Source organism: Podarcis vaucheri (genome assembly GCF_965113315.1).
Source record: "Podarcis vaucheri genome assembly, chromosome: 7".
NCBI classification, from domain to species: domain Eukaryota; kingdom Metazoa; phylum Chordata; class Lepidosauria; order Squamata; family Lacertidae; genus Podarcis; species Podarcis vaucheri.
This window is the reverse complement of record NC_138765.1, coordinates 68005190-68025546: the sequence shown is the minus strand read 5'-3', so window position 1 is coordinate 68025546 and position 20357 is coordinate 68005190. Positions and strand designations below refer to the sequence as shown.

Genomic DNA, 20357 nt, shown 5'->3' with positions numbered 1-20357 from the left:
TAATGCAGCATTTTATTTTGCAAATGGATATTTTATAAAGAATATGGTCACACGTGCGCCTCTACTGGAATGTAACGCTCAAGCTAATTTATGCTTTAAATGTTTGCGATCAACGTGACTTTGGGGTTGTCAGCTTGAAATCCTAGGACATTAGCAGGTAAATTCCATGTTGGGGGGGGGGGGAGAAACTGCAATAATGAGGGATGGCATCCCTTTGTTCTTTAACATGCACAATACAAAGTGGGGCATGGCTGAAAGCCTAACCCAGGGGTAGGCAACCTAAGGCCAGGGGGTTGGATGTAGCCCAATCACCTTCTCAATCCAGCCCATGGATGATCCTGGAATCAGCGTGTTTTTACATGAGTAGAATGTGTCCTTTTATGTAATATGCATCTCTGGGTTATTTGTGGGGCATAGGAATTCGTTCATATTTTTTCCCCAAAATATAGTCCGGCCCACCACATGGTCTGAGGGACGGTGGACCGGCCCACGGCTAAAAAAGGTTACTGACCCCTGGCCTAACCCCACATACCTAAGCCCCATTGAATTTCGAGTGTTACGCTTCTGATTTGAGTGCCACACTTCCATTTTGAGTGCCACACTTCCATTTTGAGTCTTACGCTGAGGTCTGTCTGTTTTTGCTATTTATTTTGCGTTTTTGTTTTTGCAGCTTTTTTGTTTTGTTTTTGTGACTGTGTAGAACCCAGTTTGGCTACTGATTGATTGATTGAGTGACTGCAGTACATTGTTTATTGCTTTCATTTTATGCATCAGTGGTCTCGTTAGATAGTAAAATTCACATTAAATTGCTGTTTTAGGGGTTGTTTTTAAAAGTCTAGAATGAATTAATGCATTTTGCATTACTTTCTATGGAAAGTGTGCCTTGGTTTTGGAACGCTTTGGTTTTGGAACAGTCTTCCGTAACGGATTAAGTTTGAGAACCAAGGTACCTCTGTATGTAGATTTTTAATATGTGGATATTAAAAAATAACAGCAGCAGCAGCAGCAAAGTCCATTGTAGAGAACTAAGTAATTGCAGCAAGATTCTGTTCTGTGATGCAGCTGAATGGGCAGACAGGAGAAAATCTGTTTGATAGTCCCTCTTCAAGGGATTCCGCAGGCATCCCTTCCGTAGCAGTCAAGCCTCCAGAGCTGCTGCACAGGCTCTTTCTCTCCATCTTTCCTCTTTCAGGCCTTTCTGATGACTCTCTTGACCTCAGCCTGCAGCTCCAGAAATCTGGGTAACACAACTCAGGGCAAGCTCATAAGGACGCTTCGGAAACAAGGGACCCCAAGGAGCCTGTGGAGTTCGGAACAAGAGGTGCTGATTCGCAATGGGCGGAAGTCCACACCGCCACGAAGGTGCCCATATGGTAAGTGAGGGGGGCCTGCAGTCCCTCTGCAGGGATGGAGCACTTTCAGTCCTGCTGGTGTTCCTCCTGAATCTTGTGGGCCTTGAAAATGTAGGGCGGGTGAGAGCTGGTAAAAAAACTACAGGGCCAGAAGGGGCCCCTGTCCCTAACTATCTTGCATATGTGTGTTTTTTGTAATGGTTAACAAAATAAGTATATGTCGTAGCTCAGTTGGTAATCTCAAAGTCACGAGTTCGAGTCCCATGTTGGGCCAAAGATCCCTGCCTTGCAGGGGGTTGGACTAGATGGCCCTCGTGGTCCCTTCCAACTCTGCAATTCTGTGTTCAACACATGCACAGTGCTGAATGATGGCTTGCAAGCATATGTCATGAACAGAGCATTTGTGAGTATTTCTGAGGCTTTCTTACTACAGAGGCTAGAGACCGCTGGATCAGGCCAATGGCCCATCTGGTCCAGAATCCTGTTCTCACAGTGGCCACCCAGATGCCACCCATTGTGGGAAACTGGCAAGCAGGACCCATGCACAAGAGCCCTCGCCCCTCCGGTGGCTTCCACAAGCATTGCTGCCTTCATCTGTGGAGGCAGAATGTAGCTATCATTGCGGCTAGAAGCCATCCATCAGTTGCCTTCTCCTCCATGAGTTTTGTCCAATCCTCTTTTAAACCCACTCAAGTTGGTGTCCATCACGGCCTCCAGTGGGAGAGAGTTCCACAGTCTAACTTTGAAGGGCTTTGTTTTATCTGTCTCGAATCTTCCAACTTTGAGCTTCATGGGACATCTCTGAGTTCTAGTGTTATGAGAGAGGGAGAAAAACTTCTGCTCACTTTCTCAATGCCGTGTATAATTTTATAAACTTCTTCCTTGACTTTCCTCTAATCTAAAGAGTCCCAAACTCTGCAATCTTTCCTTGTATGTTTTCAAAAAGGAAAGCTGGGCTTTCCAGGAAAGGCTCGAAGGTTTGAAGCCCCCTTCGGCTCTCTGTGACCTTCGGCTCTAAAAGTAATTTATTTCTCACACGATGGATGATTTTCCAAGCTGGCCCTTTCTGGAACATGGTTGTGGTTTTTTTAAATAGAAAATGTACAAAGGGGCGTGCTTGTTTTGCAGGGAATATGTACTGGATATCACAAGAATGCGAAAAACCTGCAGACAGATGCTGTTTTGGGTGTGCATTTTGTGAAGGTAAGAATCCAGAGCGGGGTAGTTTGGGAGAGTTGGGCAGAGCTGGGGCAAGGCTGGGATGGAAGCTTTCCCCCCCTTGCATGGAAGAAACAAGGAGGAGACGGAAAGGGTCCTGAGTCCAGCCTCCTCTACTCATGCTTCCTTCCTGGACAAAACCTCCCAAAGATGTTTGATTTAATGTACAGTAAAAGCAAACTGATTAATCCAGATGCAAGCGACCAAGTCGTCGTGACACCCTGCAGAGACTTCCAGAACACAGTGTGCGGCTGTAAGTCGGGCTACTTTGAGGAGTCCAAGTATCCTGGGCACCTGGATTGCCAGAAATGCACAGACTGCTTGTCTATGAATCGGCAAACACAGCAGAACTGTGAGTATCCCAAAGCGCTCAATATCTGCCTTTGGATCACTGTTTCCCAAACAAGAGATAAATTAGCTACATAATTGAACAAGAGATAAATTAAGTTTTTCTTTTCTGCCCCCCCACCCCCCTTCTTGATAATTTTTATAGCATCAACCAAGTTAACAAAAAGAAATAGAAATGAATGAAATTAAGACTCACTCTGTGTGTGTGTGTGTGTGTGTGTGTGTGCGTGTGCGTGTGTAGGCAAGTTGTCACAATTGCCAACTAAGAGTACAGCTACATGATGCCTGCATTGCAGGAGTTTGGATTAAATGGCCCTTAGAGTCCCTTCCAACTCTACAGTTTTATTATTCTTTTTTTAAAAAAAATTAGCAATTTCAACATAACAAAATATCAAAACATATCATATTCATTATTTCCCCCCCTTCCCCTCACCTCTCCATTGAACCTCCCCCCTCCCCCCGAGACTTCCCTCAGCTCCTCTCTGATTTCTCAACACATATTATTCTCTGCATATTGTAAAATTGTATACCGGTAAATCCTTATACTATCTGTCTATTATGTTAACAGTCAATAAATTTGTGTATGTTTATTCAAAACCTGCCAAGGAGTCCAATTCTTTTTGCTGTCTTTTTAAGTAATTTGTATACAATTCTATGATTCTATGCAGGATTTTGTCAGGGCTTTGTCGAGAAATTTAGGAGAAATGTGTGTTAAATGCTGAAGAATTAAAAATAAATAAATAAATAATGGCAAGCCGATGCAGAAATGTGACGAACTCAACATAAGATTGGAGAAACGGGAAACCAAATGAATCCAAAACTCATGGCCTTGTCCAACCCTCCGAGAGAGAGGAGACTAGTAGAGCTGCAGTCAAATGGCTGGCTGTATTGAAATCCTAAACTGGTCCCGAAACCGATTACCATGGGGCTTCTCTTTCCTTGCAGGCTCCCGAAAGGCGAACACGGAGTGTGGAGACTGCCTGCCTGGCTTCTGCCTATCTGGAGAAAGCTGCCAGCCATGCCCAACGTGAGATGTCCTTGGTTGTTCTTGGCATCCTTCCTCCATGGGGAATTCTGAGGGAGGGGAGGATACTAGAAGTGAGGCCTGGTTTTCCCTTTGGCTAAAGGTCTCCCAAGAGGGCTGCCACATACTCAGCCATATTTTATTTAAAGGACCACACCAAAATAGGGCAGGGGATACTCTCTCTATTGTTCCTTGCTTATCAGCCTCAGTTTCCTGGTTCCTTTGCTAAAAATTTGTGAGTGTGGGATTTGCTAGCCGTGTTCAGCACCTTCCCCTGAGGATCTCTTTGAGCACAGAACAGACTCATTCTGGACTCTTCCAGATAACTTTTTATTGAGCTTTCATCCTGATATGTTTTCCCAAATACAAAATGGGCTGCTTATTGAGTATTCACTCTGATTTGTTTGCCTTGCACCAATGGATTGTGATCCTGCACTTTCCATTCCATTTCCCACCACTTTCCTTACTGCAAAAAGTCCAGGGTTGGTTTTTTGGGTTGTTGTTTTTTTGAAGCAGGTTTGTTGCAGCAAGTCAATTTCAGCTGCACAACCTGAATTTGATGTTCCATGTCTGAATTCGACTTGCAAACAGCCGTCTGGAAGCAGCCCTGGTCTGCCATGCAAATTCATCACTGGCACCTGCCAGTCGACGCTACCCATTTAGGACTGTTTGATCACTGGTTCATTCTCTTTTTCAAGTATATTCCTTTGGAGAATCGGCCCTGGACTTTAAATTGTTGGCAGTCAGCTGGGTTGGGAAATAAACCAACATGGCGGGCAGCAAATGTTGCTGAGTGAGTGCTTGAGGGCCCTGCTCTTGCCACCTACCATCTGGCTTGGGGCGGGGCCTTTGGCCTCATAAGGACTGTGTGCTGCTTGCAGCCTGCTGCCCAGGAAGACTCCCTGAGTGAGTGCTTGAGGGCCCTGCTCTTGCCACTTACCATCTGGCTTGGGGCGGGGCCTGGGGCCTCATAAGGACTGCGTGCTGCTTGCTGCCTGCTGCCCAGGAGGACTCCCCTGAGTGAGTGCTTGAGGGCCCTGCTCTTGCCACCTACCATCTGGCTTGGGGCGGGGCCTTTGGCCTCATAAGGACTGTGTGCTGCTTGCTGCCTGCTGCCCAGGAAGACTCCCTGAGTGAGTGCTTGAGGGCCCTGCTCTTGCCACTTACCATCTGGCTTGGGGCGGGGCCTGGGGCCTCATAAGGACTGCGTGCTGCTTGCTGCCTGCTGCCCAGGAGGACTCCCCTGAGTGAGTGCTTGAGGGCCCTGCTCTTGCCACCTACCATCTGGCTTGGGGCGGGGCCTTTGGCCTCACAAGGACTGTGTGCTGCTTGCTGCCTGCTGCCCAGGAGGACTCCCTGAGTGAGTGCTTGAGGGCCCTGCTCTTGCCACTTACCATCTGGCTTGGGGCGGGGCCTGGGGCCTCACAAGGACTGTGTGCTGCTTGCGGCCTGCTGCCCAGGAGGACTCCCCTGAGTGAGTGCCTGAGGGCCCTGCTCCTTCCTGCTACTTACCATCTGGCTTGGGGCAGGGCCTTTGGCCTCATAAGGACTGTGTGCTGCTTGCAGCCTGCTGCCCAGGAAGACTCCCTGAGTGAGTGCTTGAGGGCCCTGCTCTTGCCACTTACCATCTGGCTTGGGGCGGGGCCTGGGGCCTCATAAGGACTGTGTGCTGCTTGCGGCCTGCTGCCCAGGAAGACTCCCTGAGTGAGTGCTTGAGGGCCCTGCTCTTGCCACTTACCATCTGGCCTGGGGCGGGGCCTGGGGCCTCATAAGGACTGTGTGCTGCTTGCGGCCTGCTGCCCAGGAAGGCTCCCTGAGTGAGTGCTTGAGGGCCCTGCTCCTCCCTGCCACTTACCACCTGGCCCAGGGCGGGGCCTGACAGGCCTCACTAGGACAGTTGTTACTGCCGGAGAGGCACAGAGTGTTTTTAAAATGTTTTATAAAAAAATTTTTCTGGATTTTTTGTATGTGGGGGGTGGGATTGATGTTTGGTTGGGCTTGGGGAATTATTATTTTTTTATTTTGATGTTTTTGTGATTTTTATATTTTTTGTTTGTATTGTTGTATTGGTTTTGTTTGTTTGTTTAAGGTGTTATTTTGTTTTTAGGGGGAGGGGTCAGGGCTGCCGGGGAGTGGGCCCCAGCCCACAAAATGGCTGGGGCATGTTCCACAGGGGGGGATGCACTGGGACAACCGATCTCAGTGATCACGGGTAGGAGGAGGAGTTACGCTAAGACCAGACCATGTCATTACAGAGGAGGCAGGTTTAGTCGTTGTCTGAGGACTATCCCTGCCTCCGGGTCTGGTCCTGTCCGGACGGATACTAGAATCAGCAAGGGATACCCACATAGCCTGAAGGTGCTGCTGTGCAATGCCAGGTCAATGATTCAGAAGACCACTGCCATCCATGACTTGATCATGGATGGAGGATTTGACCTGGCATGTGTAACAGAGACTTGGTTGGATGAAGCAGATGGGCCTGTTCTTGCCGCTGCTTGTCCACCAGGTTTCTCTTACGCACAGCAACCCAGGTCATGTGGGCGGGGAGGGGGGGGTTGCAGTGATTTTTAGGAAGTCATTAGTTTGCACCAGGCGTCCTATTGGGAAGACCCAGTTTTCTGAGTGCATGTTCTGGAAGTTGGGCAATAGGGGCAGTACAGGATTCCTTTTGGTGTACCGACCTCCCCGCTGCGCCAAGGATTCCCTGCCCGAGCTGCTTCAGGTCGTGGCGGATGTTCTCCTGGAGACACCTAGCTTGGTCGTCCTAGGGGATTTTAACATCCATGCCGACACGACCTTACAAGGGGCCGCTCGGGACTTCGTGGAAAGCATGGCCTCCATGGGGCTGTCCCTGAATAAGTCTGGCCCAACCCATAGCCGTGGACATGCCTTGGACCTGGTGTTTACCTCTATGGATGTTGGTGATCTGACACTAAGTAAAAGCGAAACGAAAGAAGTGCCATGGTCAGATCACTTCCTGGTGCAACTGGACTTCTCTGCGACCCATCCCCTCTGCAGGGAGGTGGGACCAATTTGGATGGTCCGCCCCCGCCACTTAATGGATCCAAATGGTTTCCAGAGAGTGGTAGGGGATGCTTTATCCCATGTTGATGGCCTTTCAGCTGATTCCCTGGTGGCCCGCTGGAATGTGGAGTTAACCAGGGCTATTGACTGTTTGGCTCCGAAGCGCCCTCTCCGATTGCATGGAGCCCGGACAGCCCCGTGGTTTTCCACGGATCTGAGGGCAATGAAACAATCGTTGAGACGGCTAGAGCGCCGGTGGCGGAGAACTCATTCCGAATCTGACCGGACACAGGTTAGAGCTCAACGTCGAGCCTACCAAGTGGCGATAGCGACGGCGAAGAAGAATTTCTTCACCGCCTCTATTGCATCTGCAGAAAACAGCAGCAGGAGACTTTTTCAGGTGGTTCACAATTTAGCGGAACCACCTGCAACATCGGGGCCCAGTACGGGCCACATGTTCTCCTGCAATGATTTTGCAAAGTTTTTTGCAGATAAAACCGCTCAGATTCGGGAAGAAGTAGACTCCACCGTGGGAGCAGGGCCGGGGCGGGAGAGTGCAAGAGTTCTGTCTGGTCAAGTTGAGTGGGATCAATTCCAATCTGTTGCCTCCGAGGATGTGGACAGGCTGCTTGGACGAGTGAAACCAACCACCTGTCTCCTGGATCCTTGCCCATCCTGGCTAATAAAAGCAAGCCGGGAAGGGCTGGGCGATGGGCTTCGTGGGGTGGTGAATGCTTCCCTCCGTGAGGGGGCCTTCCCAGACCCGCTGAAAGAGGCGGTTATTAAACCGCTTCTTAAAAAACCATCTCTAGATGCGGCCACGATGGCCAACTATCGCCCAGTCTCAAATCTTCCATTCCTGGGCAAGGTGATTGAGCGAGCGGTTGCCGAACAACTCCAGGCACGCCTGGAAGAAGCGGACCATTTGGATCCCTTCCAGTCGGGATTCAGGCCTCATCATGGGACTGAAACTGCCTTGGTCGCACTGGTTGATGATCTCCGGCGGGCTAGGGACAAAGGTGAGAGCTGTTTCCTAGTTCTGCTGGATCTCTCAGCGGCGTTCGATACCATCGACCATAGCATCCTTCTGGACCGTCTTGAGGGGCTGGGAGCTGGGGGCACTGTTATACAGTGGTTCCGCTCCTTCCTCCTGGGCCGTGTTCAGAAAGTGGTGGTGGGGGATGAGTGTTCAGACCCCTGGGCTCTCACCTGTGGGGTGCCTCAGGGTTCTGTCCTCTCCCCCATGCTTTGCAACATCTACATGCGGCCGCTGGGAGAGATCATCAGGAGGTTTGGGCTGGGTGTTCATCAGTATGCGGATGATACCCAGCTCTACCTCTCTTTTAAATCAGAACCAGTGAAGGCGGTGAAGGTCCTGTGTGAGTGTCTGGAGGCGGTTGGAGGATGGATGGCGGCTAACAGATTGAGGTTGAATCCTGACAAGACAGAAGTACTGTTCTTGGGGGACAGAAGGCGGGCAGGTGTGGAGGATTCCCTGGTCCTGAATGGGGTAACTGTGCCCCTGAAGGACCAGGTGCGCAGCCTGGGAGTCATTTTGGACTCACAGCTGTCCATGGAGGCACAGGTCAAATCTGTGTCCAGGGCAGCTGTTTACCAGCTCCATCTGGTACGTAGGCTGAGACCCTATCTGCCTGCGGACTGTCTCGCGAGAGTGGTGCATGCTCTGGTTATCTCCCGCTTGGACTACTGCAATGCACTCTACGTGGGGCTACCTTTGAAGGTGACTCGGAAACTACAACTAATCCAGAATGCGGCAGCTAGACTGGTGACTGGGAGCGGCCGCCGAGACCATATAACACCGGTCTTGAAAGACCTGCATTGGCTCCCAGTACGTTTCCGAGCACAATTCAAAGTGTTGGTGCTGACCTTTAAAGCCCTAAACGGCCTCGGTCCAGTATACCTGAAGGAGCGTCTCCACCCCCATCATTCTGCCCGGACGCTGAGGTCCAGCGCCGAGGGCCTTCTGGCGGTTCCCTCATTGCGAGAAGCAAAGCTACAGGGAACCAGGCAGAGGGCCTTCTCGGTAGTGGCGCCCGCCCTGTGGAACACCCTTCCAGCAGATGTCAAGGCGATAAACAACTACCTGACATTCAGGAGACATCTTAAGGCAGCCCTGTTCAGGGAAGTTTTTAACGTGTGATATTTTATTGTATTTTTGGTTTTTATGGAAGCCGCCCAGAGTGGCTGGGGAGGCCCAGCCAGATGGGCGGGGTATAAATAATAAATTATTATTATTATTATTATTATTATAAGAATTCAATGAGAATTGCAATGTTCCAAGCTCATCCCTGTCTTCGTCATTTTAGTTAGTGGGTGCCAGTAAGCTCCACGTAAAATCTTTTGTAAATTTCTTTGATTTTGATGTATGTATTTATTTATTTTGCAAACAGCAACCAATAATTTTTATCAAAATCATCATCACCATTAGTACCATATCCCCCATAGAGATTCAGGTAGGTAGCCATGTTGGTCTGACACAGTCTAAATAAATAAATTAAAAAATTGTCCAGCAGCACCTTGGAGACCAGCTAAGTTTGTTCTGGGTATAAGCTTTCATGATACACTTCAGTTACACTAAAACAGAAGTATCTGAAGAAGTGTGCATGCACACGAAAGCCTATACCCAGAACATACCCATAGAGATGCTGTGGATGAGTCTCTCTTAAATTCTCAAGTGCCCTTATGTTCTCTTTGACATACAACACAAAGCAACCCTCAACACATCATTTCCCTGTCCCTTGTAATGCTTGTACCCAGGCATAGCCTACAAATTCTCTCCATTCCTGCAGTTTCTTATTATGCTTACTGCCTCTGTGTTCTTAGTTCAGCTCCAAGCCCTCTCCAGCTCCCTCCTATCAGCTCGGAAGCCTCCGCCATTAACATATAAGTCCCTCTCCAAATGTCTCTGGTGTCCCCATTGCCACCACCATGGCCTTGGGCCTCTTTGTGGGCTCACGGCTGAGTTCTGCTCTACCCAGTTTTGGTGACCTTGAATGCTGAGGCCAGCCTTCCTCAACGTGGTGCCCTCCAGATGGTTTTGTATTGTAGTGCCCTTCCTCCCTTACTGCTCTTTTGTCATGTTGGCCAGGCTGGTGGGAATTGGAGAAAGCCATGTTGGGGAAACCTGGTTAGCATCCTTATCCCATAGGGATGTGTTACCCCAAGCTAGACATTCTCCACCTTTTGTCCACCCCCAGCAGACCCCTTTCTTTCAGTCCCCTGCATTGCCACCCTTCTGTTTGGGGGCTTAAGCCCCACTGGTCTGCAATCTACAAGTGGAGCCTATCCCTTTCTGTCTATGATCTGCTTGTCTCAAAACACACCTTGCTCCTGCACGCTGCCTACCAAATCGAACTCTATTCTGCTTACACCCACCATCTCTCATGCAGACATCGGAAGCTCTCCATCCCACCTCTTGCTTAGTTGACCTCAGGAAGCATTTCTGTAAGGACTGCCTTTAGATTTCAACAGACTACCTAGAAACTTATTTTATCTTTCCCCTTCAGAGCAAGAATGCGGTCTAACTCTGATTCCTCACGACTTCCGGTACCCACCACCCCAAGCAGGCAAGTCCCCACGCGATCACCTGCCCCTCACAAAGTGATCTCTCCCTGAATCACTTTGTCATCACCCAATAAACAGGTCGCTGTGATGAAAGCAGGGGTGGTCAAAAGCCTCTTCCCACCCCTTCCCTTTCCAACTGTAACACAACAGCCCTGCAGTGCGGCCTGGGAGAATTGTCTAGGAGAATGGGCTGCCTTTGTGGCCTATATTTACCTAAAGCACTTAACTCTTTTTGTCTTCCAGCAAGAGTCCCAGAACTGAAATCTGCGGCAAGGACTGTAAATTTGGTAGGTCATGGCAATCCCAGGATATGTCACTCCTGGTGTTATGAGCTCAGTTTAGTGTTTATTGGAGGGGTGTGGGTAACCTCAGGGTCAGGGGCCAAATGCAGCACTCTGCCTGGCCCTTGGGAGTTTCCCCTGGTCGTGCCTCACAGTAGCCTGAACTTTGCACCTTCCTGGAGTACTTTGGCTTGACTGCAATGCGTCTATGGCCTGTGATTGCACCTTCTGCTTGCCTGGATGATGGAGAAAGGGGTGTTTATGTGCATGGAAACCTGTTTCTTGTGCGACTGAAACATAGCCTATGATAGGGCTGTCATATTTCAAGAAGTGAAAATATGGACATAAACAAATTGTTGACTTTAAAAAAAAAATCCCCTCCCAAATGCAATTTTTTGGTTATGTTACCGAAAATCCAGAACAAACTGCCGCTTTCCGGACATTCCCCCCTGATATCACTTCTGCCACTGAGATCCCAATTAATGTCTGGGGAAATCTGGACGTATGGCAACCGTAGGCTCTAAGATAGTAAAGTAAGAGTCACATTACTTGCCCCAGGTTCAGTCCTCAATGGCATCTTCAGGTGAAACTTTACAACTGGGTTGGACAAATTTGTGAAGGAGAAGTTAAATGTGTGTTACATTAGGGTTGCCATCCATCTGGGTTCAGCCATACATTGCCAGGATTTGGCCGTCAGAAACAGTGTCTGGGGGGAAATCGCTTAAATGTCCAGGAAAATCTGGACGTACGGCAACCCATGTCAGAAGTGTAGATTTTGGCAAATTTCCTTGAAAATAGCTCAAAAACAACTTCTTCTTCTTCTTCTTCTCTCAACAACTGTTGCATCCAGATTTTCACTTTTTGAAATGGTTAAATGGGACCTCCATGCCACTTTTGTTCAGGTTGAGCCAGTACAGTACAGAGGTTAGGGTGTTCAGCTAAGACCTGGGAGAGTCTAGGGTTCAAATCCCCACTCAGCCATGAAGCTCACTGGGTGACTTTGGGTCAGTCACTGTCTCTCAGTCTAACCAACCTCGCAGGGTTGTTGTGTGTGTGGGGGGGGGGGAGGTGAGGCAGAATCATGTATGCCACCTTGAGCTTGAATAACAGTGAGACTGGAGAAGCCAGTATAAGTTGCAATTTCAGTTGCATTTGGGGAAACCGCTTGAGGCATCCATTGTGTTGAGCTCCTTCAACTGCTTCTGTTTGATTTGCTCATTGCGGACAGCTGGAAGTTTGTAAATTTGTGATAATATACCTGATTTTCAATGGGGGGAGGGTTTGAATAATTTCGATTGCAACTGTATGTGCCCATGCACATACAGCTTGGCCAAGGCTAGGTGTTGGATTCCTCACTTTTTGGTCTCTTCCTGCGTGTCTTCTAAGCTATAGGTGTCTGCGGATGCTTGATGCTTCTGGCAGCGGCCTTCATTGTGTACTGTATAAGGAGATTTGCCCCCCGTGCTGAGAAGAGCTACTCCACATCTCCATGCATCCAGACTGGCCAGCCTACCAAACACCTTTGCAATGGTAATCCTAAGGTGGAAACAGGACCGCTCCTGCCATTTGGGTAGAGTGTTTAGGGGCTGTAGCTGCAGACCCTCCTCCAGTCCATTCACCTCTGTTGGGGATGGGAGCTGTGTGCCCCACAAGCCAACCATTTGCCCTCTCAGCTGGTTCACTGAAGTTCAGTAGCCCCAGGCTGTTGCTGAAGTAAGATTCAATCAGTCAGCCTGAACAGCTTCTACACATGGAACAGGGCAGGATGGGATCCTATGCTCTGCCTCAGGCAGAAAAATGTCTTGGGCTGGCTCTGAGTAGGAAAGTCCTCCCACGGGGTGGTCACATCCACCACACATGTAAAGTGCTTCAGACTGATTACAATATATAGATCAATCCGTATAAGTCCAGCTGTTGCAATTATACCCGTTTTGCAGATAAAGAACTGAGGCTGAAATAATAACAGCTCGCCTAAGCTGGCAAGGGAGTTAATGAAAAGAGTTCAATGCAGAGAGGAATTGACTGTTAAACCACTTGGAGAATTGTAGTTCTGTGACCGGGGGCGGGCGGGCGGGGGGTCCTCTTACTGACTCCCAGCACCCTCCACAAACTACAGTTCCCAGGATTCTTTTCTCTCTCTCTCTCTCTCTCCAGTCATTTACCGTATTTTTCTGTGTATAACACACCTATTTTTGGGGACTAAAAATTAAGAAAATGGGAGGAGATTGCCCCCATGTATAAGACTACCCCCCCTTTAAACATTATTTTTAAGTAAAAAAACCTAGTCTTATACATGGAAAAGTATGGTATATTAAATCTCCAAAAATATTCCAGAACATTATAATTTTTTCAAAAAAAATGTATAAAGTTTCTTGACTTCCTACCCCTTTCCTGGTGTTCATTTTTTTTACTCCATTTTATTAGCTGTTTTACAACACATGCATTTTTACTAGCTAAACTCCAGTATCATTAATCCACCGCTTATATTTCAAATGCTGCCATCCTCCCATCCTCCTTGGACACTTCATCATTATGGCCTCTTAATCTGGCAGTTAATTTTGCCATTTCAGCCCAGTCCATCATTTTCATAAGCCATTCTTCCTTCCTTGGTAATCCTTCCTCTTTCCACCTCTGTGCATATAAAGTTCTAGCTCCTATTACACTTCCCATAATTCTTTTGAGGGATGCCATGACAATCTCAAATGCTTTAAATGTTCAGTGTGGATGGGCCCTTTTCCTAGCAACCTAACCACTAAAGGTGTAGGAAATATCATGTCCAGCTCATGCAGAAGCTCTCCAAGAATTACGACGTGCCCATTGCTCTCGGAGACCAGTGTCTATGCCCCTTGAGACCTCCTGCTGCAGCTGGAAGATGCCCCCAGAGCCTTGCGGTTGGTAAAGCCAAGTCTTTGTTTTTGCAGGCACGGTGCCGATGCCCCCCCTATTTCTCCATTCAGAGCCTCCCACTGCATCCCTCACTGAGAAAGAGAAACTGGTGAATGGAGCACCCCTGATCTGTGGTTTGCTGCAAGGCAGAAACATGTACGCTGTGATTGACGCTGTGCCAGTCCGGCGCTGGAAAGAGTTTGTGCGGGGTCTGGGCCTGCGCGACAGGGAGATTGAGCTGGTGGAGCTGGAGCACTCACAATTCCGCGAGCAGCAGTATGAGATGCTCAAGTGCTGGTGCCAGCAGCAGCAGGGGCCCTCGACAGACGCCATCTTCACCGTCCTGGAGAGCATGCAGCTGGGCGGCTGCGCCCAGGAACTGAGAGAGCAGCTGCACGCCAACAGCTAGCAGGGGAGCCCCTGAGATGAGGTGGGGGTAAAGATCTGAGCTATGCCGTTCCCCACCCCATCTCAGACAGACGCGCTGGGGCAAAGGAAACAGAGAGCTCCAACCTCATGGAAGGAGCACTGCAGGTGTAGAACTTTGCAGTGACATTGAAATCCTACTCCAGGTAGTCTGGAACATGTGTAGTGCCTAAGACACTGAGCTGCAACCCAAGGATGATGCAGTTCCAATGGCTATCCCAGGTGGCCTCTGAGATAGGGAGATAATACATCAGCCACCTTACATGCTGGTAGATGTAAAGTTTGCTGAGATTATGTACGTGAAATGCTTTGCACAGACTAAAATGCTCTAAGGTACTATTAGTGATTCAGCAGGACACCTTGCTACAAATTATGGCCAAGACTTATGCCTCAGAGCTTGGCTGCCCACAGGAAGGATGAGACAACCAGAATACTTCTCTCCCACAGCCCCTTGCCCACCCACCACTCACCTCTCAGCCCTTCTGCAAGTTTCCTCTCAGTCAAACCACCCTTCCGATTTCTTCAGTGTCCAGCAGGGTTGAGCATTCCATGACTGAGCCTCCCCACTCAGGAGTTGGAATGTTCAGGAACATTCTGTGATCTCACAGGAGGTCACCCAATGGCTGGCAAGAGTGCCAGGAGCCTGTTTTGAAAAATGTATTTATGTGTTTTCACTATGTCAATTCTAACGCACTTTAACAACCAGGGGCTCGTGATTCTGAACCTGAATGAGCCCTGGAAAGATACACGTGATGGTCCCAGGAGCTCCTAGTTTTCCCACACCAGGAAGTCTGCAATTTGATTGGCTTTCACTGTTTTTTAATTTGTTAAGTGGCCAAACACAGGGCCATCTCCAGGCATCTTGCAATCTATTTTAATCATGCACCAAATCCTATCAAATGCCCGAGTGAAGATGAGGGCTTAATCAGGTTCTAAGAAAATGTCAGTGTCGGCACCAGGCAGGGCTCACTTGGGAAAGAATTCTGCAGGTGGGGGGGTCACCACAGAAAAGGCCCTGTTCCTCACTGCCATGCCTTAAAACTCTCTCTGAGCCAGCCCACAGAAAAGGACCTCAGGTGATGTTCATAAGGGTTGTCAAGAGAAGTGGTGGTCTACCTGCAGACTAAATAATGTGTCTGTAGGCCAGAGGGAGCTCAGCATAAGAACTTTAGTACAGCCTTCAGGATGAGGCCAATGGCCCATCTAGTCCAGCAACTTGTACACACCAGATGCCCTGGTAGTAAACCCTCAATCACATATTTTGCATGGGGGGGGGCTCCTCAGGTGCCGTTCCTGCCATCTCTAGGGGTTTTTGGGAAGACCCTTGCTGGAGACACTCCTGCCCATCAGCTAGGCGGACCCAAAGGTTTGGCTTCCGGTGTTTTTATGCATAGAAAGAAGAGAATAGACAGCTAGCTGTTGGGGACCCTCCAGCTTTCAAATTTCCGGTCTCGAGCAGCGAATTGGGATTCGAGGGCCGTCATCCAAATCCAGGATGCTGCAGTATTGCTATTTATGAAACATCCAGTTCTCTGCCATTTTTCTGCTGCTACATTTCCAAGGGCATTTTCAGAATTCCCTGCTGGTTGCAGCAATGGGGCACTCAAGCTGAGTTGTGAATATTGTCATTCAAATTTGAACTAGAGACTACCAGCTCTCGCGCTCTCTGCCATGGCCACTCCTTCAAAGCAAACACTGGAGTTGGGTGCTGGTTGAATGCTAAACTTCCTGGGCTTAGAGTTTTGTTTTGAACAATTGAGCGGTATATACATTTTGTTAAATAAATAAAAAAAATGCTCCACACCTCCGCCTACGACTCCCTTCCATTCCCCCTCTGTTCAAAAACCCTTTCCACCATGGCATCGTTATTTCAGTTTCAGGAAATAAAGTAAAAAAGAAATGATACACTCTACGTTATTAAATATTACTTGTGTCCAGAATAACAGCTGCCTGTTTTGTGTGTGATTCATAGGCCCTTGATGGCTGATCCGGAGAAGGTTAGTTATCCTAGGTCCCATTGAATTCAGTGGAGGCAAAGTGAGTCACACAACAGGGGCATGGGGAGGAATTCTGGCTGGTTCATATATGCACACACATCTACCCAGTCCACTCCCTCTTAATTGCCACCCTTCAGCAACCAGGATGGCATAAAAATGTTCTTGCAGTTATATCAGTGAAAGCAGAAGGGAGTCTGTGTAGAGGGACTTGCTTTTTAACAGCTGATAAGGTCAACATTCTGGGATCAAAAGAATCCCCAACCTTCAGAGGCCTCGAAGGTGGACAGGACCCAAAGCCATATGGAAAAGAAGAGTTTGAAGAAAATCTACAGAGCGCTGCCGGAGCTGCTGTGCTTTTAATGAAAATATGGCAGCTAAAGGAACTTCTTGCTTCAACTCATCCAAATTACTGAGATGTACATTTCAAACTGTAACCCTTTTATTTAGAAATGCCCCTTTCCCTTTGCAAAATAAAATGTGCACCAGCAGAACCTTTTGTCTACAAGGTTCTATTATGAAAAGGGCAGGGTGCTTGAGGAACGCTGCTCTCCATGATACTTTAAGCTACCCAGGTCAGTTTGCAGCAGACAGATTATCTTGGCAGAGAAAGGGTGACATCAGACAGAAAAAGAGGGCTGTGGCCCATCCATCCTGGAGAAGGGGGCCTGAGCGCTGTTTTGCAAAAAAACAACACCCTCTCCTTTGCCAATAAAATAAGTACTCATAAAGACAATGGGAATTCCTTCCAAGTAAACATGCACAGGATACGCAGAGCTTTAAAACATTCTTCACCCGGTTTCTGCATCAAGGAACACCAGATTCTGCAACCTGTTTAAACTGTGCAAATGCAGCAAGCTTGCAGAATCTCTCGATCCATTTTTTCAGTTGTTATTCTTTTGCTTCTGCAAGTTAAGAGCGAGAGGTCAAAGAGCTTGACGGGATGATGAAGAACCTTGTTCAGTCTTGCCCACTTTTGGAATAGAAGTTAAGGGACCGAGAGGGTCATCTAGTCCAACCCTCTTGGGTTAGCCAAGACAGCAGCAAAGGACGAATCTGGAGAAATTATTTTATTGCACAGATGGACATTTGGACATTAAGCAGTTGATATCATACCAGCCAAGTGAGGGTGGAGGGTGTTGTAAGTTGCTAAGGTTGCCATGTGGCTAGATTTCATATTCAACTTAGCCTTAGGGTGAAGACAGACATAACACTCCGGACAGCCAGTTTTCCCCCTCCCCCAAGGTGTGACACCAGCTTCAACTTGACTTACACACAAGTGAATTTATGCACACCCTTCCCCACCTTTCAGTACGTCACCCACCTCCCTGCTTCAAATGCTTCTTAACAAGGCATTGTGAACATTAATTCAATTCAGAAATACTAACAAGTTGCAAAACTTTTCTCAGGGTTGGTGAAATCCCAGGTGCTAGCCAGTCAGTGCTCATCCCCGGTGCTTCCCGACACACTGAAAACTGGTACATGGGCATTCTGGTTTTTTCTTTCTTTCTTTCTTTTCATTCCAGGACAGAAAACGGTACATTATATTTTAGGGTACAGTTTCACATCCCTTCCAGCAAAACTTAAGAATGTTATGCCTGTCCTCACATTGAGGGGGTGGGGGTGGGGCTGGTCTGAAAACGGGCACAAAATGAATAAGAAGAATCGGGGGAACGAGCAATTGGAGAGAGATGGCATAGGTAAAGGAGGTGTGTGTGTGGTTTTGCTGAGAGGAGAGAGAAGCCCAGAAACAGGAAGTGGGGCAGGGGTGGGCAGGAACATCCCTCCTCCTCCTCCTTCTCCTCCTCTCAAACAGCTCACAGGGTCTGAGATCTACAGGATGGAAGCATCTCCAAGCACAGCGGAACCAGGCAGGTGGGCAGATTGAAGGATGCCCGGGTCCTAGTGCTTCGCTATGTCTCCTTTTTTGAGGATGATCTGCCTTTGCCAAGGCGCCAATTTGGATTCATCATACCCAAGAGTCCTTAGCTTTTCTGACTGCTCTTTCTCCTTCTCTTCCTCCTCTCGCCGCAGCTTTTCTTCCTCTTTTCTGTTGGGAAGGAAAAGGGAGGGGAGGCTCAGCTGGTTACCAAAGGCTTGGGAGGCACCAAAGCTAAAATGCCTGTTCATTCAGCATGTAGGTGAACTGCGGAACTCCCTCCCACAGGAAGCAGTGACAGCCACCAACCTGGATGGTTTTAAAAGGGGAGTGGGCAACCTCATGGAAGAAGGCGACCAATGGCTGCTAGCCATGATGGCTATCCTCTGCTTCCATGACCAGAGGGCAGTAATGCTTCTGAATTGCCAGTTTCTGGATATCAAGAGACCCCAAAGTTAATGAATACAGAACAAGTGAGTAACTATGGCTTATTATCCTAATAATGGGTGTTCAATTGTTATTTTAGATAAAGTCGACATACCAGACTGTGGGAAGACCATTCTTGACACTGAGCAATAATAAGAACTGGAGAGCCCCTTTTTGGACTTTTTGTGTGGAAAGAAGAATGAATGAAACTGGGGGTGTCTGGGGATGAAGTTTGGGGGAAAATCGCCTAGCAGAACGAGGAACAGCTGGCTATTATCTTGGAATACACCTGGATACTTTGAATAACCTTAATATACATAATTGAAAGACGAAGAACCACAAGTCCTCCTTGTCACCTCTCTCTCTCTCTCTTTATTTTTTGTGATCTTTTTCTTCCTGCCCCCCCATTTTTTTCCTCTTTTATGTCCCATGTTTTTGCTTTTGTTTTATTTTCTGATGTCCTCTTCTCCAGGTTAATGAGGGTATGCACAGGGATGGTTGGTAGGTGAAATGCCCTGTGTGAGAGGCAGGGAAGGGAAGATATCTCAGGGTGGGAGGCTGGGGGGGGAGAGAAAGGGAAGCTCCCAAGTGGGAGCTGGGAGGGTCTGCCCCCCTATTTGTGTGAGACAAGGGTTAAGGTCTACCTTTGGGAGAGGGTATTTTATTTTATTTTATTTTATTTATTTTATTGCCCCCTTTCTCTTTTCTTTCTTCTACTTGTTGTTGTTGCTTATTTAGATTAGTTCAATTAGTTCATTTTTTTATTATATTGTATGTTGAATAGTTTTGATAATTTTTAAAAAGAAAAAGAAAATAAATCTGAGCCCTCTTTTTCACCAATCCTTAAGCCGCCACCCTTCCGAACCGGTCACGAAAGTAATGACTCACCGCTTTTGCTCTCTGCAGAAGAAAAGGAAGAAGAAGAAAACATACCCGTTAGATCCCAAATTTATAAGAGTAATACTATAAGCATCTACTCAAAAAACAAGCATGGATGAATCTCTTCATTTTTGGCTTGTTCCACTTTTAAGAGAAACCACAGCAGTGTTGTCGTTAATATGCCAGAGGCATGTACAGAATCCGCCCCCTTCCAATGGCTGAGAACCTGCCTGCAGCCATCTATTGTCCCACGTCTCCAACTTTCCTCTTTTTCCACCCACAGTATGGATAATAAATAAAAACAAATAGGGCCAGTGAGAAGCTGCAGGAAGGATTGGCCTTGCTTGGCTTGCTACCTTCCCCTCCTGTTGTCTTTCCCCACCTACCGTCTCCAAAATGTGGCTAAACTGCCCCCAGGACACGGGTGGCACTGTGGGTTAAACCACAGAGCTGAGGACTTGCTGATCAGAAGGTCGGTGGTTTGAATCCCCGCGACAGGGTGAGCTCCCGTTGCTCAGTCCCTGCTCCTGCCAACCTAGCAGCTCGAAAGCACGTCAAAGTGCAAGTAGATAAATAGGTACCGCTCCAGCGGGAAGGTAAACAGTGTTTCTGTGCGCTGCTCTGGTTCGCCAGAAGCAGCTTAGTCATGCTGGCCACATGACCCGGAAGCTATACGCGAAGTCCCTCGGCCAATAAAGCGAGATGAGCGCCACAACCCCAGAGTCGGTCACGACTGGACCTTTACCTTAACAACAGGCCTTATAGGATACGATCTTTGACTCCCATTTTGCAAGTCCAGCTAGGTTGCAGCCTCTATTGGTACTCCTGAGCTGTTAGCTCAGTGCTGCGGTTAGAGTGGTGGACTACTAGGAGCTGGGAGAGACCAGGGTTCGAATCCCCACTCAGCCACGAAGCTCACTTGGGTGACTTGAGGGTGGGGTGCAGTCCCTGCCTCTCAGGCTAGCCTACCTCACAGCGTTGTTGTGGGGATTAAATGGGGAAGGGGAGAACCTTGTGCGCCACCTTGAGCTCCTT

At 48.2% G+C, this 20357-nt stretch overlaps 2 protein-coding genes across 5 annotated transcripts in view; one reads left to right on the top strand and one right to left on the bottom strand.

Annotated features, from left to right (window-relative positions):
- The window catches only part of TNFRSF25 (TNF receptor superfamily member 25), a 29952-nt gene extending 10628 nt beyond the window's left edge, over positions 1–19324 (top strand). The window contains exons 2-9 of one of the 4 annotated variants that reach the window (XR_014221503.1): positions 1221–1373; positions 2481–2922; positions 3864–3945; positions 10494–10553; positions 10795–10838; positions 12219–12362; positions 13754–14252; positions 18544–19324. Coding sequence is in view for 3 of the 4 variants with exons in the window: in XM_082230319.1 (XP_082086445.1) it covers positions 1335–1373; positions 2481–2922; positions 3864–3945; positions 10494–10553; positions 10795–10838; positions 12219–12362; positions 13754–14127 (1185 nt within the window). In the remaining variant the exon portion in view is untranslated. Of the gene's footprint in view, positions 1–1192; positions 1374–2480; positions 2923–3863; positions 3946–10493; positions 10554–10794; positions 10839–12218; positions 12363–13753; positions 14482–18543 lie in introns of those variants that run through there. The other 3 variants (XM_082230321.1, XM_082230319.1, XM_082230320.1) reach the window with 3 other exon arrangements.
- ESPN (espin) overlaps positions 17194–20357 on the bottom strand; it is a 106702-nt gene continuing 103538 nt past the window's right edge. Inside the window, exons 13-14 of the mRNA XM_082229973.1 lie at positions 19332–19343; positions 17194–18188 (exon numbers count right to left, since the gene is read on the bottom strand). Of these exons, the coding sequence (XP_082086099.1) occupies positions 18041–18188; positions 19332–19343 (160 nt within the window). The 3' untranslated portion in view covers positions 17194–18040. The remainder of the gene's footprint in view (positions 18189–19331; positions 19344–20357) is intronic.